This window comes from Tupaia chinensis, unplaced genomic scaffold (genome assembly GCF_000334495.1).
Source record: "Tupaia chinensis unplaced genomic scaffold, TupChi_1.0 Scaffold000439_1, whole genome shotgun sequence".
Taxonomy (NCBI): Eukaryota; Metazoa; Chordata; class Mammalia; order Scandentia; family Tupaiidae; genus Tupaia; species Tupaia belangeri.
The window spans coordinates 738,839-757,172 of NW_006159944.1; the positions used below are offsets into that span (position 1 = coordinate 738,839).

The following is an 18,334-nucleotide window of genomic DNA, read 5'->3' on the forward strand; positions in this document are numbered from 1 at the left end:
ACACTTATTTGGCCAATAGTATTCCATAAATAATGACCCATCGCTCTTAGAGCTTGAAAGAAATAGCTACTAGGCTGGATTGGAGGAGGTAAGAAATCTTTGATAACAAATTTGTTGTGCTTGCAGTTTAAACTTTTTTATGAAGGATGGCTTGCATTATGAATAAGAGTTAGTAAAAATAAAAGTTTGCATAATTATGAAAGCTTTTCCTCCATTCTCCTGTCGGGATCTTGGGCACGCACGCACACGCGCCTAGCATGAGTTTAAGCCACTGGGTCCAGGACTCGAACCGTGGTTGACTATGTGGGAGTCCAGCAACATAGCCATTACACTAACTGCCGGTCCCCCCATGCTGTTTTTAATTTAGCTAAGTGGTGTTAGGTTTTTGGGATGATCATGTATTACTGTAATAAGAAATAAACCCTTCTTTTTAAAGGAACAAACGCCTGCGTGAACAGAATGAGTAGTAAGTACTTCTCCCCGAACCTAGAAAATCATCCTGAATGAAATGATAAAGTATCGGGTTTTTAATTGTGTAGTGTGTGCTATTTCTGGAGACACTAAATCTTAAGCAGGAAAACTAAACCAAGCATAGGTCTCCTTGAAGACACATTTAGGAGGATCCAAGTCTGTAGTTATCACATCTTTTTTTCTAAAACATATTTTGGCTCTAGCCATGCTTGAAGGAAGTTGTTTCACTTAAAAATTCCATGTGCTCAAATTATTTGACAGACCGCCTGGACATTCGGGCAGCTCGGATTCTTCTGGACAATGACCACTATGCCATGGAAAAATTGAAGAAAAGAGTGCTGGAATACTTGGCTGTCAGGCAGCTGAAAAACAACCTGAAGGGCCCAATTCTTTGCTTTGTCGGCCCTCCTGGAGTTGGTAAAACCAGTGTGGGAAGGTCAGTGGCCAAGACGCTGGGTCGAGAGTTCCACAGGATTGCACTTGGAGGAGTGTGTGATCAGTCGGACATCCGAGGACACAGGTAGGATACTTCTCTCAGTTTAATTTCTGATTCTTCTTCTCTTTTTAAATAGCTGAGACATAATGCATAATCTATCTTTGCTGAAAGGCTGTTTAGGGTGCCTTGAATGGAAAGTACAAGAATTATTATGTAGCCTAGAGCCTCAGTGTATTTTATACCCAAAGTAACCTTGATAACTTGTATGATAGTGAATAGCTTGTTTGTGCCTCAACTTCCCTAGATATCGTGATTGGATATTGTAATGACTTTACACTTATTTGGCCAATAGTATTCCATAAATAATGACCCATCGCTCTTAGAGCTTGAAAGAAATAGCTACTAGGCTGGATTGGAGGAGGTAAGAAATCTTTGATAACAAATTTGTTGTGCTTGCAGTTTAAACTTTTTTATGAAGGATGGCTTGCATTATGAATAAGAGTTAGTAAAAATAAAAGTTTGCATAATTATGAAAGCTTTTCCTTGCCTTTTGGAATTAACTTTCTATAAAAAATATATTACAGAATCATGTGTCTGATTAATCTGACATTATTAGAATCAGATTTGCACGTTACATTCGTTGTTTTGTTTTCTCTGGTCTCTCTCTGTGTCCTACTGGAAGATGCCTAGTGAAAACACCATCCCATATTTCACAGTTTCAGATTGTGAGAAAACATACAGACAGTGTCAAAAACCTAAACATAACTAAATAATTAACATACCTACATTTAAAAAAAACTTAAATATAGAATATTTGAAATTACACAAATTGAACTGAGTATAAAATGCTATGATGCTTTTTTTGGCATCTTACTTTCTATTTTTATTATCTGCAGGGATCTCTGGCCTTAAGTAGCAATGAGAAACTGTTTCAGAAAGTCCCTATGAGAACTGGTTATTTTTATTTTCTTCTATTTGCTGACTTATAATTCTTACTCATTAAAAAGAATCATTCTAAGATTTTAATAAGTAAACAATGAGGGGTGTAGATCAAGGAAGCAAATTGATTTGAATTATTCTGGCAATTTCAAGATGTTTCCGTTGGGATCAGCAGTTGGCGTAATGGCTATGTTACTGGACTCCCATGTAGTTAACCATGGTTTGAGCCCCAGACCCTGTGACTTAAACTCATGCCGGGAGCATGTCCATGCGTGCCTAAGATCTGGAGAGGAAAATGGAGGAGAAGGGACTGCAGTGTGGCCATCCCCCCTGGGGGGACGATTTCTGGCTTTCTGTCTTTCTGGCAAATGAACGCATGTGCACTATAGCAAAAACCTCCCCCCCAAAAAATAAATAAATAAAAGATGTTTCTATTGCCTACACTCCTATTCTCACATGCACCACTAGAGGATGTAGTTTGTTTTCATAAAGAAATTGGCATTTTTACTTTTGGATCAACCTTGGAGAAGTTGGGCCTAGAACTAAGTCTTCTAATTTGAGCTACAGAGTTTTGGGGATGTGTTCCCCACTCAAGTGATTTGATTTATACCCTGAGCTGTTTTTGTTTATTTCCTCTATTTTTACCTGTAGTGTAGTTATTGTGTAAATATTTGATTAAATTTAGAGAGAATTTGTGATTAATGTGATGAGGAATTGATGTCATGGGCTCATGACATATTAATCATTTGCCCTTATTTCTTTCCACGTTGCTACTGATTACTTGATAAAACTTAGCACTTATTCAGTGCCTAGCACACAGTGAGTATTCACTAAGAATTAGTTTTAAATTTTTTTTTTGAGAGGTTCTTGCTATAGGGTGTGTGTGCTTACCAGAAAGACAGAGAGACAGAAAGACAGAAAGCGAGAAATCACCCCCCAGGGGGGATAGCCACGCCACAATCCCTTCTCCTCCATTCTCCTCTCGGGATCTTGGGCACGCATGCACACGCTCCCAGCGTGAGTTTTAAGCCACCAGGTCCGGGATGCAAACTGTGGTCGACTACATGGGAGTCCAGCAACATAGCCATTATGCCAACTTCTGGTCTCAGTTTTAAGTATTATTTTAATTCTAAATTCTTAGGATGACAAGTTTAGATTTACAAATTTCAGCATAAATTTTTATCAACTTCAATCTGATTTTTTTAAAGAATTAGTTAATTCTGGGGCCAGCAGGTAGTGTGATGGTTAGGGGCTGTGGACTCCCACATGACTGACCATGGTTTGAGTCCCAGACCTGATGGCTTGCTTGCTTTCTTGCTTTCCCTCTCTCCTTCTCTCTGGCTCCGTCCCTCTCTGGTCAAAATAAAATAAAGTAACATAAAATAATTATTTTTTAAAAAGAATTATTTAATTTCATTTATTATTATTATTATTATCTGACCAGAGAGAGAAGGGGAAAGTGAAAAAGCAAGCCACCAGGTCCGGGACTTGAACATGGTCAGCCATGTAGGAGTCCAGTATCTTAACCACTGCCCCATCTGCCAGTCCCTCAGTCTGATTTTTAAATTGTAGTCTAAAATATTTATCATATTCTCAGAGATATTATCTATGTGACAGAATTCTAGAGAAAAATTCATTTTTCTTTTACATAATGATTCTCCCTACTTCTTATGAATATTGTTAGATTTAAACATATCTCTTTTGAGTCTACAGAATTGGTTCACCCTTTTATCCATGCGAATGTACTTTTATGTGTGCGACTACATTTAGAAAATTGAATCTAAAAATAACAGTTCACTTTTTGCATCTTATTTTATAATAGGAGGTTGTGTTACAATCCTCATGGTCTAAAATATTTGTACATATACGCTTTTTAGAGTATGGTGCGTGTGGAGGTTGTGATCATTGCCGAATGAAAGGTATCTGGGTTTTTTGGTGAATCATTCTATTAAACCCAGTCATAGACACGTGCTGCTGATAGGTACTCCCCACCTACCCCCGTACCAGATGCTTCAGTAAACACTACAACAACCTCACTTGTGTTGTTGGGGATTTATTACCTACGTATCTCCTCAATTATTAAAGCCTGCTGACTTGTTTTTTTACTCAAAGACCTGTTTGGAAACAGACAGAGTGTAGGGTGTGGTTTCTGAGGAAAGCAGAGGGTGAGGGCAAAGGATGAGCTCATGTCAGAGTTAGGAACTGAAGGTGAGTAGGAGGGAGAAAGAACAGTAGACGGTTGCATACGGCCATGGACGGGACCCAAGAGAACACGTGGTCCCATGTGACAGTTGAGGCATTTGGGAAACACCTAGGTCTTGGCATTTGAGTACTGGTCACATGCTCACAATTAGAGTTCATGAAACGTTTTGTTTTTCCTCAGCCTGTAAGTAGGCATCACTGTTTTACAGTCAAATAGCCAAGGAAAACCTGAGCTGCTTTATGTTACCTTCCTTTTTATTCTGTCAGTCTTGTCACTCACTTTCTCTAGTTTCCCATGCATGGAACTCCAGCCTTTTGCTACAAGTACCTGTTTATGAGGCTGGCAGGTGGCATAGTGGTTAAGGTGCTGGACTCCCATGTGGCTGGCCACAGTACGAGTACTGGACCTGGTGTCTTTCTCTCTCTCTCTCAATCTCTGGTCAAATTAAAAAAATAATAAATTAGTAAATAAAATGAAATAAAATAGTTTTTAAATGAGTGCTGTTTACATAAAGGAAGGTACTAATACATTAGGAATTAATTTGTCTTTAATTAATTTCTTTCTTTCATGAGAGAAAGGCAGACATACACAGGCACCAGCAGGGTCTTCATGATATTCCACCCCGGCCTCAGCCCTCTGGATCACAGACATGCACTTGCACTCCTGGCACGTATAAGGTGTCCTTGGGGTGGGAACCCAGGGCCTTCCCATGTGTTTTGAGCATCACAGAGCATTGTGTCACTGCTGCCTCACCACAGTTGGATAGGAATTGTTTTTTGTTTTTATTTATTTATTTTTAAATTTATTTTGCCAGAGGACATGTGTGCTCAGTGTGGTCAGGGAGAAAGCACCCTCAGGGATGGTCACATTACAGTCCCTTCTCCATCTCTCCCTCTCTCTGGGGTTTTGGGCATGCATGCACATGTACCCAGCGTGTTTTTTAAGCCACTGGGTTTGGGACTCAATCTGTGCAGTCAGCCATATGAGGATACAGCCACCCTAACCAGCATGCCACAGGCAGGCTAGGAATTGGTTTTAAAAACCACCAAAGGTATGGATTTATTTTTAGTTAAACAATATTGAGATGGGAGATGGGGAAGAATAAGAAGGTTTGATTTCTATTTAAAACTTAAATTGGAGGAATAACAATAATCTGACTAAACATTGGCCCATTGTTTTCGTTGGTATTATTTTGAGTGGTTTAAAGGAAGAATAATGTTTATGCTCCATGTTTTATTTTTTTTAAGGTTTTTGCCATAGGGCATGCGTGCTCACTGGAGACAGAAAGAAGTGTTGAGAGGGAAAGTGAGAAATCACCCTCCTGGGGGATGTCCATGCTGCAATCCCTTCTCCTCCATTCTCCTTCTGGAATTTGTGCACATGCGCGCGCGCGCGCGCACACACACACACACACACACACACACACACACACATCTGCATGATTTTCAAGCCACCAAGTCCAAGACTTGAACTTTGATCAACCACATGGGAAACCAGTGCCTTAACAACTACAACACCTGCTGGCCCCTATGCTTCATATTAACTTGTGTGGTTTTTCATTCTTTCAGGATTTCTCTTTTAGGTCTAATTCCATTGGATTTTTTCATCCACTTTATAAGCCACATAATACTGATTCCTGGGACCAGCAGTTGGCATAATGGTTATGTCACTGGACTCCCACATAGTTGACCATGGTTCAAATCCTGGATCAGATGCATTAAACTCACACTGGAGCGTGTGCACGTGTGCCCAAAATCCCAAGAGGAGAATTGAGGAGAAGAGATTGTGGCATGGCCATCCTTCCAAAGGAGTGATTTTTCACTTTCTGTCTCTCTGTTTCTCTCTATCTCTCCAGTGAGCATACATGCCCTATAACAAAAATCTCTCTCTCTAAAAAAAAGAAAAACTGGTTCCAATCTTTGAGTTTTTATAATTCAGATTTTTATGTTTAGATATTACATTTCAGTCATTTAAACCAAGTAACAAATATAAAGTAACTTTTTTAGGACGAAGTTTTATGGAACTGCATTTGTATAATTGTTTTTTTTTTTTTTTGGAGAGGTTTTTGCTATAGGGCACGTGCGCTCGCCAGACAGAGACAGAGAGATAGAAAGCAAGAAATCACCCCCAGGGAGGATGGCCACACCACAATCCCTTCTCCTCCATTCTCCTCTTGGGATCTTGGGCACGCATGCACACGCACCCGGCGTGAGTTTTAAGCCACCGGGTCCGGGACGTGAACTGTGGTTGACTACATGGGAGTCCAGCTACATAGCCATTACACTAACTGCTGTCCCTATAATTGTTTTTCATTAGTTGTTTTCTGATAAAAAATAGTTATTATATATCTTAGGTCATTGTTGATACAACTCTTAGACGTAACTTACTAGCTGTTTAGATAATAAAATTGTATCATGGCGGTACCAGCAGTTGGCGTAATGGCTATGTCACTGGACTCCCATGTAGTCGACCACGGTTTGAGTCCCGGATCCAGTGGCTTAAACTCATGCCAGGCGCATGTGCCACACGTGTGTGCCTAAGATTGTGAGAGGAGAATGGAAGAGAAGGGATTATGGCATGGCCATCCCCCCTGGGGAGTGATTTCTTGCTTTCTGTCTCTCTGTCTCTCTCTGTCTTTCTGACTAGCTCACGCACCCTATGGCAAAAACCTCTCCAAAAAATAAAAATATTATGTCATGGCAAAAATCCTTGGCAAAGATTCCTTGAGGTACATTTAATACATCTCAAATCACTACTAACTCTTTGGAAATACTTTACCAACTGTTTGTTCAGATAATAAAATTAATGTTCATTATAAGAAATCCATAGCTCAATTTTCAAATAAGAAGAAAAACTGATAAATTTTTAAATATAACCTAAATAGCAAAGTTGTAAATTAATTAGCTATTTCATTGTTAGTCTCTAGAAGGGGAAAATAACTGAAGTAGCAAGCTTTTAATTTCTTTAGCATATCAGACATATTATGGTTTGTTCGCTGTCTTCTTTGCAACTTGTATTTGCAGATAGCTCTTCTTTGCCTCTCTACACCTTAGGTGTATTTTAAGCCCCCGACCCAACACTTTCTCCAGTAATACAAGTGCAGTCAGTTTTGGTCTTACTCTTCTCTAAACTGATCACTTACTGTCTGTTGTCCTTCTTTAGTGATTACATAATGTAGGCTTTTGGCATTGCTAACATATGTTGTGTAGATAAAATGTAAATATAGGGGCCATAGAGTGACACATGGGTAAATCCAATGCCCTGCAAAACAGATCCACATGGGAAGATGATGGTTTGTGTTCTGAGACCTCCCTAAGTATGCTGGGCATACGGGTGGACTGTGGCATTGGGACCCTGTTGGGGTGTCACTCTTTTTCACACATAGAATAAATAAGTAAACTTTAATATATATTTACTATATATGATATATTTAAAATATTATACACAGTACATTATATATAATATATGTGGGTATATTATAGATATAAAATATTATACACAGTACATTATATATAATATATGTGGGTATATTATAGATATAAAATATTATACACAGTACATTATATATATGTGGGTATATTATAGATATAAAATATTATACACACACACACACATACACACAAGCTTTGTCAGGCAGGGAATTTATTATATATTTTCTACTCCTTTGTATCTCCCATCATGCTAATTTAGCATGGTTCTGCATTTAGTAAGTGCTCTCTAAATGTTTTGTGAATTCATGTAAGATTAAGATATAATTATATTTTGAAAGTCCTGAAATCTTTTAGATGAATGCATTCATACAAATTGGTCTATAAAAAGATTTAGGAATGACTCTTACAAGAGTAATAATTAGATTTGTTTAGACATGCCATATTAAAATCCCAGTTTCTTAAAGACTATTTTTCTTTTTTGAAAGCATTAGGATCTCTTTTTCCAATTTGATATACACCCTCACTCACCTTCTAGATAGAAAATCTGAAAAGAAAGAAACAAAAAAATTCTCATGTTTTTATGCCATACAAAAGATAAGCACTGTTAACATTTTACTTCTTTCCTGCCAGACTTTTTATTTTCCTGCCAGACATTTCATTCATTTTACACTCCCCTCTTTTTTTCAGCAATAGGATTATAATCCTACCTTTTCCACTTACCCTTAAAACACTTGCCAGAGGATATGTGTGCTCACCAAAGAGAAGGAGGGGTAGAAAGAACCCCAAGTGGGGCATGGTCACCCCATAATCCAGTCTTCATTTCTCCATCCTGTCAGGACCTTGGAAAACCATGCACATACATTCAGTGTACTTTTTAAGCCGCCCAGACCAGGATTAAACTGTAATTGGCTATGTGAGATCTAGCCCTCTCAACCACCAGACTATGAGACCAGACCAACATTTTTTTAAGAAGAGATTTTTGCTATAGGGCGCATGTGCTCACCGAAGAGATAGCAAGACAGAGAGACAGAGAACGAGAAATCACCCCTTCGGGGGAATGGCCGTGCCATAGCCCCTTCTCCTCCATTTTCCTCTCGGGATCTTGGAAGTGCATTCACACGTGCCCAGCATGAGTTTTAAGTTGCCAAGTTTGGGACTTGCACTGTGGTTGACTCCATGAGATTCCAGTGATGTTAACCATTACTCCATCTTCTGGTCCCCAGACCAACTGTTTTAAATTGCAGATATTACAGACCTAGTCCATTTTATTGATCTGCATTATAGCTTAGAAGAATGGCTTAATTGAAAAAAAAAAATTGATGAAATGCCAATGCATTTCTCCCTTCTCTGAATACTCAGAAAGAGATGAATAAAGATGCATCTTATTTCTCCTATTTAGATGTCACCAGCAGTAACAGATTGGTCAACTTTTTTGATTACATTCGATTTGAGGATATTTGGGTGTGGTGCAGAATAGTAAAATAGTTGATTACTATGGGACTTTAAGTAGGTTATAATTTTCTGTAGGTTTTTTTTTTTTTAAGCATAAACCAGACTAGTTTTTGAAAGATAAAAAAATGCTTAGCTTAACTTTTAACTTAAAATTTTGAACTATATAGACACTTTTGGTTTTATACATCTTATATAATATTTGAATAGCCCCGATACATCTGTGAATTGCCAAGAGCAATTACAGGAAAAGTATGAATGCATATATTCTTAAATGAATATGTTTGCTTCAGTTACAGGAAAAAATTCTAGATAGTCATGTATTCCGACTGGATGGTAAGTCATTGAAGTGTTATATTCTTAGCAAATTTTACGATGTTATTTTCCAGATGCTATATCATGAGGAAGCAAAATACGGAACAGACTAGTATTTGCCTTTAAGAAAATATAGTTTGAGGTTGGCCCGATAGCATCATGGTTAAAGTACTGCGCATTGAAAGACAGAGCCTACACGGCCTAACGTAGTTTGAATCCTGGTCCCAGTAGCTTGGAAAACATGCCAGGCACATGCGCATGGGTGCCCCAAATCCTGATAGGAGAAATGGAGGAAAGAAATTGTGGCATGACCACAGCCTGTTGAGGGGTGATTCTCTCTCCCCTCTCCCCACCTCTCTTTCTCTAGTGAGTGCACACACCCCGTTGGCAATAAAAAAAGGGAAGAAAAAAATTATAGTTTGTAAAGAGTACTATTTTTATTTCTTTCCTATTTATGTAATTTCTCAAGAGGATATTTTGATATGTTAATTTGTTAAAAAAGTGGTTGTAGTTTGGTAATATTGAATAAGAACAGTTTTATTTTTTGTTATTACTCTTTTTTTTTACCATCTGATTTCATGTCCTGCGTGCTTATTCAAAGTATATTTTATTGGGACCAGCAGATGGCATAATGGCGACATCTCTGGACTCCCATGTAAGTCGACTGCAATTCGAGTCCTGGACCCACTGGCTTGAACTCACACTGGCTGTGTGTGCATGTGCCCAAGGTCCCAAGAAGAGAATGGAGGAGAAGGGATTGCAGTGTGGCCATCCCCCCTGGGGGGTGATTTCTCACTTTCTGTCTCTCTCTGTCTTTCTGGCGAGTGTATGCACCCTATAGCAAAAAAAAAAAAAAAAAAACCCTCTCCCAAGGAAATTTTATTTATATCTTTAGTCAGTGAATTGCATGCTACCATAATTTCTAGCAAAAGATAATCTCAAATAGAAAAACACATTCAAACAAATTCATCATATGTAAGAACATTGAAAACTACCTTTTTAATGTGGTATCTAATAAATTAGAAATTCTCTTTAATAACTAGAAAAGTGTTAAATCTTTTCATTAAATGATCAGTAACCTAGTTAGTTAATACTAGATTAATAATTTTTATTTCCTCCGATTTTAGAAAGAAATATACTTTCCAGTGACGCCCATATTACTGGCCAGTAGGTCAGATCCACTACCTTGTTTGGACTCAAGATGTTCAAAGTAATAGGTAGCAAGTCAGATACTATTTAATGTGGGTGTTCTCTGCTTTGATGTGAAGTGACATTATAAACATTTTCAGTCACTTTCAAGATCTGTGATAATGGCTGTTTTCTTGGTTTGACTTTTAGACTAGTGGTAGACACTTGGGAGATGTCACCTGTGATTGCTGGACAAAAGGGCTGTGCTTGGTGCTACCAAAAGACATTCGTAAGATTGTTTCCTTGAAGCAGACATTGAAATGGCACTCAGATTCATGTGTACTGATTTCTGCATTGCACTTTTTCCGGAAAACCAGCAGTACAATAGACTTCAAATAGCTGTTCCTAGTAGCAATTAACATCTTTTATAACTTATTGAGTACTAGGCACTAAGCCGTGTACTTCTCTTCTAATGCTCATATATCATTGAGGTTGACACTATACTTATCTCCATTTTATACATGAGGAAACTGAGATCTAGATCAGATAATAGGCCTAAAGTAGTATTAAAAGGTTTGTATCACTTCTTTTTTTTTTTTTTTCCCTTAGGTTTTTCTCATAGGGCACTTGCATTCCGTGGAGTAGAGAAAGACAGAGAGATATGGAGAGAGGGAAAGTGAGAAGTCACCCCTCCACAGGGGGATGGCCATGTTACCTCCATTCTCCTCCTGAGATTTTGGGGATGCACACACATCATACCTGGTGTGATTTTCAAGCCACTGAGCCCAAGACTCAAACCACAGTTGGCCATGTGGGAATCAAGAGTTTAAACACCACTCTAGCTGCTAGCTCCAGTTTGTATCACTTTTACCATAGTGACAGATGCTTTGAGTGCTTGCATGATTGATCTGGTGGGTCGCAATCTTAGAGATCTATATCCAGCATCCAACCTGTAATAAGACTCAGTCTCTGTTGGCTCTTTAGAGGAGGTTATAGTACCCATGAATAAAAACCAGTCATAAGTAAGCATCATATGAATCGTAGGGCCGGTAAGTGCTGTGATCACTTTATGAGAGGTGTTCAGGAATAGTCTTTAGACTTTTTAGATTATATAGGCAGGAAGACCCTTGGCATATAAACAAAGGTAAAAAGCATAAAGGGTGTAATAGGATCTCTGTCAAAGATGTAGCAAGCGTAATGTCAGCAAGTTGGGAAGGCTGGCAAGGACTGGAATTTGGACCTAATTCTGTAGGTTCTGAGAAGCAATCAGAAGTCTAGGAGGAATTGCTTGTGTTCAGTGACTGGTATCTGAGTTTCTACTACTTTAGAAAGGATGTTTTCCAAGAAAATTATTTTCTCTCTGTAACTGTAGATCTAGAATTGTCAGTACCTGTTTTTGAAGTCTACCCATCAAGAAAGGAAAGAAGGGCCAGCCTCATAGCCCTGTAGTTAAGGGAGCCAGATCCCACATGGTTGACCACAGTTCAAATTCCCACGCCAATGGCTTGACCAACAAAGGCCTGGCACGTGTGCATGCACCAAAGCCTGATCAGATGGAGAAATGCAGGCGGGATTATTGCAGCATGATCATACCCATTAGGGGGTGCTTTCTCTGTCTCCCTCTCTCTCTCTCTCTCTCTCTCTCTGGTAATTGTAAGAAATCAGGGCGAGCAAGTGGTGTTGTGGTTAAGGCTCTGGATTCCCACATGACAAACCACAGTTCAAGTCCCAGACCTGGCAGCTTGCTTTCTTACTCTCCCTCTTTCTTGTGCTGTCTGGTGAGCACGTGAGCCAATAGCAAAATTTTAAAATTAATAACAATTTTTAAAATTAAATCATTCTTTAGAAAAAAGGAAGACAGAAATGAAAGAAAAATTAATGCAGCCATAGAGCCTCTGCAATTTTTTAAAACTTTTCCTTCCCTACCACTCTTAAAAAAAGAAAAAAATCAGAATTATGGCAAATCTGTAAGTTCTGTAGAAAACTAATTTGAAAGAATTCATTGATTTTGATTCTTGCCCTTCCTGTATCTCATTCTGAAATCTCGAGTATGCTAATTTCCTTCGTGTAACAAGACAACGTTTATTGTATCTGGTTCCAGAGCCTTGGTCACCTTTCCAGGATGAAAGGCATTCTCACGATATTTTTAAGGCTTTCTTGTCTTTTCAAAGGTCACTCTATTTATTCTGTCCTACTTTATACCAGTCATGTGGCAGAAGCAAGGCCTGCTCTGTGAATCGGCTTTGTGCAGATCATGAGATAACTGCGGCTGTTCCACTTACCGCAGATCATGTTCTTCTAGGCAGTCAGCCTTTCATGCCTTTTGGGAAACGGCATTTGCTTTACTGACTTGGGAAGCAAGGTTGTAATTAAAATTAGTAAATTGCTGCTTAAAATAATGTTTTGCCAGCTTTGTAACAAAAAAAAAAAAAAAAAACTTTTTTCAGTTTGATAAACATATTTGTTTTTCTTTCATGCCACATTCTGCATCTGCCATAATTATGTAGATGATTCTTGTTCAAATATGATAAAGCAGCCTCTTACATTTTAATGCTCTAGAAACTATCTGGCGGAACTTGGCAATGCCAATTAGTGCATACGGGATGAATCCAGTTTTATTCAAAAGGCTAGAACAATAGAATTTTGGTACAGATTCTGTACTGTTGACCCCAAATTCTTTTACTACAATTAACAACAGATTACTATCACTGAAAATAAGAGTTTGAATCCTCTTTCTCTCTCTCTGTCGATCTCCCTCTCCCCCTAGTTTCCATTCTGAGTGGCTTTCAGAACCGGTTTTAATCTCCTTCATGAACATGTTATTTTAACCAGCCCTGGGGTGACCCTTTCAGTATCTAAAAAGGGTGGTTATGTTGGGGTAGTGGGGAATCCTCTGAGAAAACGTAAGCAAAATGGGCATTAAATCTATAGATTCCTTTGGACATTTTGGAGTCTTGAATAAGAGCTGTGACTATGTGACTCAAGTTTAGTGTTTTCCTTTTTCACTCGATGGCAAAAATGAATTCTTGCAATATCATGGGCAACTTGCAGACAAAACTAAGTAGAAAATAAGATAAGAATTGAATCGAATAACTTTTTGGTGTATCATAGTGCCTTTTAAATGTGTAGTACCAGGCCAGCCAGTAATGTGGTAAAGACAGCCAGATCCCCCATGGCCTACTGTGTGGTTCAAGTCCAAGGCTGGTGGCTTGAAAAGCACGCCGGGCATGTGTGTTTACGTCCTCAAAATTCTGAAAGGAGGAAGAAATGATGAAGGGATTGTGGCAAGACCATCCCCCCGTGGGGGGTACTTTGTCACTTTCCCTCTTTCTCTGTCTTTACTCTCCCCTGTGGTGAGCACACTGCCCTCTAGCAAAATTAAAAATAAATAGTACCTCTTGGGCCAGTTGGTGACATATTGATTAAGGTGCCTGGCCTACTTTGCAGACTGAGTCTCAAACCCAGCAGCTTAAGAAACATGTCAGGTGCATGTGGGAGTGTGCCCCAAATCCCAAGAGCAGAATGGAAGAAAAGAGACTGTATTATGGCCATCCTTCTTTGGAGGTGATTTCTCAGTTTCTCTCTGTCTTTCTCTGGTGAGTGCACACACCCTATAACAACTTAAAAAATAAAACAGTATCTCTTTGCTATGTTACAGTGATAGCCAATGACTTTTTCATCATCAATGTTGCTTTCTGAGTAGTATTGCTCTTGTCCTCCTTTAGTCTCAACTTGCGAACTGCTGCTTGCTTCCTATAGGCGCACCTATGTTGGCAGTATGCCTGGCCGGATAATCAATGGCTTGAAGACCGTTGGGGTTAACAATCCAGTGTTCCTGTTAGATGAGGTTGACAAACTGGGAAAAAGCTTACAGGGTGATCCTGCAGCAGCTCTGCTTGAGGTAAGATGCAGAAACTTCCCTATCGTTGGACTTGAAGAGTGTGGATATCAGTAGATAATCATATTTGAGTAATACACACATTATTATGGGTTTAGTTATGGGAAGTCTTTTTGATGAGACTTAAGTCTGAAGCAACTTGACATTTAAATTAAAATGTCAGGGCCAGCAGGTGGCATAGTGATTAAGGCACTGGCCGACCATGGTCAGAGCCTTGGACCTGGCAGCTTGAAAATTATACCAGGCATGTGTTCACGTGTACCCAAAATCTTGAAAGGAGAATGGAGGAGAAGGGATTGTGATGTGGCCATCCTCCCTGGTGTGTGTGGGGGAAGGGGGTGATTTCTCATTTTCTCTCTTTCCATCTTTCTCTGTCTCTCTACTGAGTGCACACACCCTATAGCAAAAATCTCTCCCCCACAAAAAAAATAATAAAGTCTTGGAGATCTCCTTTCTCTTTCTGATAATTCTTCTAATTTCTTTTTCTTTTCCCGTTTTGATTTCTCAAGTAGTTTAACAGAATTTTATGCATGCTTATTATTTGGAGACCAGTAATTCTACAAGGTTATTACAAAAAATCAGCCAAAATTCTCTTACTCCCTGGAGTTCCCCATTTCCTCTTAAGCACTTTGCCCTCTTTAACTTTTAGTTGATTAGCTCCACTTTTGAAATAGCATGGATATATTGCTGCTTCTCAGTTTTTCTGTTTTTGGTGTTATCTATAGATTCCCTTCTATAGAGGATCAGAATTTTTCTTTTTTTTTCTTCCCTATTGCTCTCAAAATATCATTTTTACACCCCAAATCATCCAATATAATTTTTTTTGTCCAGTCAGTATTGAGTATTTACATAATTGTGACTCTATAAATGCTTTTCACAACTGAATCATATAGTAAACTTAGTTCACATCCTAGATCCATTCAGTTAATGGTTGTCTTTCTTTTGTGTACTTTGAACAGTTGTCTAATTCTTCTTTTAAGATATTTAGACACTCTAAGTGTTTCATTGTTTTATCTTTTTCAAGCTTCCAATATGAACTTCATGTTTTCTACGTTTGATACATAGCTGTCTTTCTGTGATCCCCTTTACCTCCCACCAGTGATGTTTCCTATTTTCCATGTCTTCTACTTACTTGGTTTATTCCCTCCTTTTTGTTGTATTAATTCTCTGATAACTTTCTAAGAAAGTTTTCATGGACAGCAAATATTTTTAGATTTTGCGTATCTGAAAATACCTTTTTGTTAGTTTGATTGGGTATAGAGTTGGAAATAATTTGTTTGTCACTGTGGCTTTCCAGTTTCCAGTGTTATTGTTATTGTTGATAAGACAGAAAGCATTGTTTTACAGTCCTTTGTGACCCGTTTTGCTTTTTTTTTTTTTTTTTTTTTTTTTGAGATAATTTTGCTATAGGATCAAGCATGCCACAGGAGAAAGAGAGAAAGTGAGAGATCATCCTCCAGGTGAATGGCAACCCCAGAATCCCTTCTCCATTCTCTTCTCAGGATTTCAAGCATGCACACACACACACCTGACATGAGTTTCAAGCCACTAGGACTAGGACTCAAACCATGGCTGGCCATGTGGGAGTCCAGCGCCTTAACCACTATGCAACCTGCTGGCCCTGACCTGTTTTACTTTCTGAAAGTGTTTTAAATCTTCCCTTTAGCCCAGTGTTTTGAAATTTTGCAATAATTTGCCTTTACATAGATGCTTTTTTTTTTTCATCTATTTTTGCCAATTCTTGGAATTCTTCCTGGCTTTTAGTTCTGAAAATATGCCTTAATTTTTTTTTTTTTAAGGGTACATGCACTTGTCAGGGAGAGAGGGCATGAGAAAGCACTCTTCAGGGAGGATGACTATGCTGCCATCCCTTCTCCTCCATCTTTCTCTTGGGATTTTGGGCAGGTACACATACCTACCAGGGGTGTTTTTTAAACTGCTGGGTCCAGGACTAAAACCACGCAGTCCAGCCATGTGGGATCCAGCTGCCTTGACTACCATCCCACCTACCTGATCCCCTTGAACTCCAGTTTCTTGACTGTTAGATCTTTACATTTCTTATCTTTTCTCTCTCACTATTTACTTCTTTTGTTTTTTGTTCTACTTTCTATGAAGACTTCCTCAGCTTTATCTTTAAAAAAAATCCTTCTATGATTTTGTCACTTCAAAAATGTTTTTATTTCTCTGCATATTCTTTTATAGTATCCTCCTACTTGGATATAGTTGTAATATGTTCTCTTATTTCTGTGAGGATACTGATAAATTTTTTCTTCTCCTCTAAACTGGTTTTAATCTGCTTATTACATCTTTCTTTGTCTCTGTCTTTTATAATAGAGTCTTTCATTAAATTTCTGGAAATGTTTATATTTAATATTAAAGAACAATAAAACTGATTAGAAGCTGTAAGCATAGGAGTGAGGCCTGCTGACTGTGAGTTTCATAGTAAGATTGTCTGGATGTACTGTTTGGCTGAGGAACCTCCTATGTCAGTAACTTTTTAAATTATTTTTTGAAGAGGTTTTTGCTATAGGACACCTTTGCTGTACAGAGAGACAGAAAGCAAGAAATCACCCCCCAGGGGAGATGGCCACACCATAATCCCTTCTTCTCCATTCTCCTCTCGGGATCTTGGGCATGCACACACATGCGCCCAGCATGAGTTTAAGCCATCAGGTTCGGGACTCAAACCGCGGTTGACTACATGGGAGTCCAGCGACATAGCCATTATGCCAACTGCTGGTCCCTGTCAGTAAGTTTTTAGATCTGTCTTCCTAGGCTGGTCAAATTCCTCAGAGAAGTCTCTTCAAGTCTCTTGCCTTGAGAATGGAGGCCTAGCTGCCAACATTCTGGGAACTAAGGAGGGGAGGAAGAGTGGGGGTTAAGGAATCTGACTGCATTCCATATCTTTATGTGTACATTTGCCTGAACTCTTGTTTTCAGTACAGTACACACTCTTCTGGGCTGTGCCCACTATCCCCTGTGCACAGAACCACGGTTTATGTTGCTAAGAAAAATAAATGTCCAGTGTTTTGGAGGGATCAGGGAAGGGATCTTGGCTTGATTGCTTTGTAAATTTATTTGAAGTGGCCCTTCTTACTTGTCTCCTCACCTTTTACCTTTGTTTAAGTACAATGTTTTGACTTCCAATTGACTTGTAAAATGAAGGAAAGCTTACTTTGTGGAAGTTCTTTTTTTTTTTTTTTTTTTTTTTTTTTCCCCTCCCTGTTTATTTCTCTGCTTTGACTGCCCTTGGGCTTCCTGTTGCTTCTCTATTTTTGTAATCTTCTTAGAACAGGATGGCCTGAGACATGTGTCTTATAAGCAAGGAGACCATACATTCTGGTTTGCCTGAGAAAGAGCCAATTTATGCCGAATTTTTATTGCACTTCCTTCTAGTTTCAGAAGTGGTTCTTTTTTAGATAATAAAAAATAGCTACCCTACTTTAAAACCTCAGATTTTGAGGTAAGGGGCTTTTTATTCAGTTTGGTTTTGCTTGTTTTTTAAGCCAGTTATCTTCTGGCTGGGTAATTGGTACTCTACAGTACTATGAGTAGTAAAATGGTGAGCATTATTTTAGTACTTTCCTAGATAATATTGATAATTCAGTTTAATTTACATTGGGACATTTTAATTTTTTAAATAATCATCTTATTTTATTTAACTTTATTTATTTTAATTTGACCAGAAAGAGACAGAGTGAGAGAGTCACACACACACACACACACACACACACACACACACACACACAGAGAGAGAGAGAGAAAGAGAGAGAGAGAAAGAGAGAGAGAGAAAAAGCCACCAGGTCCAGGACTTGAACCACAGCCAGCCATGTGGAAGTCCAGAGTCCTTAACCACCATGCCACCTGCCATCCCTACATCAGGACATTTTTAAATAATCTGACAGATTCTCCCATTCAGTATCTACTGTTATCCTATTGAAAATAACTTGAGTAATTCCCTGATACTTAAGTTTCTCAACAGACAATTTTTGCTGAGTTCTGAAGCAAGTCCTCCAAAGATAGCTTTATACTCATTACGTAGGAAATGATTAAGTCCCTCGTTT

The 18,334-nt window shown here is 38.7% G+C and overlaps 1 protein-coding gene across 2 annotated transcripts in view; it reads left to right on the forward strand.

The window, feature by feature from the left end:
- The window catches only part of LONP2 (lon peptidase 2, peroxisomal), a 110,842-nt gene that overhangs the window by 32,448 nt on the left and 60,060 nt on the right, over positions 1–18,334 (forward strand). For both annotated transcript variants that reach the window (XM_006155236.3, XM_027774487.1), the window contains one exon: positions 14,132–14,273. In XM_006155236.3, coding sequence (XP_006155298.1) covers positions 14,132–14,273 — 142 coding nt within the window. The remainder of the gene's footprint in view (positions 1–14,131; positions 14,274–18,334) is intronic.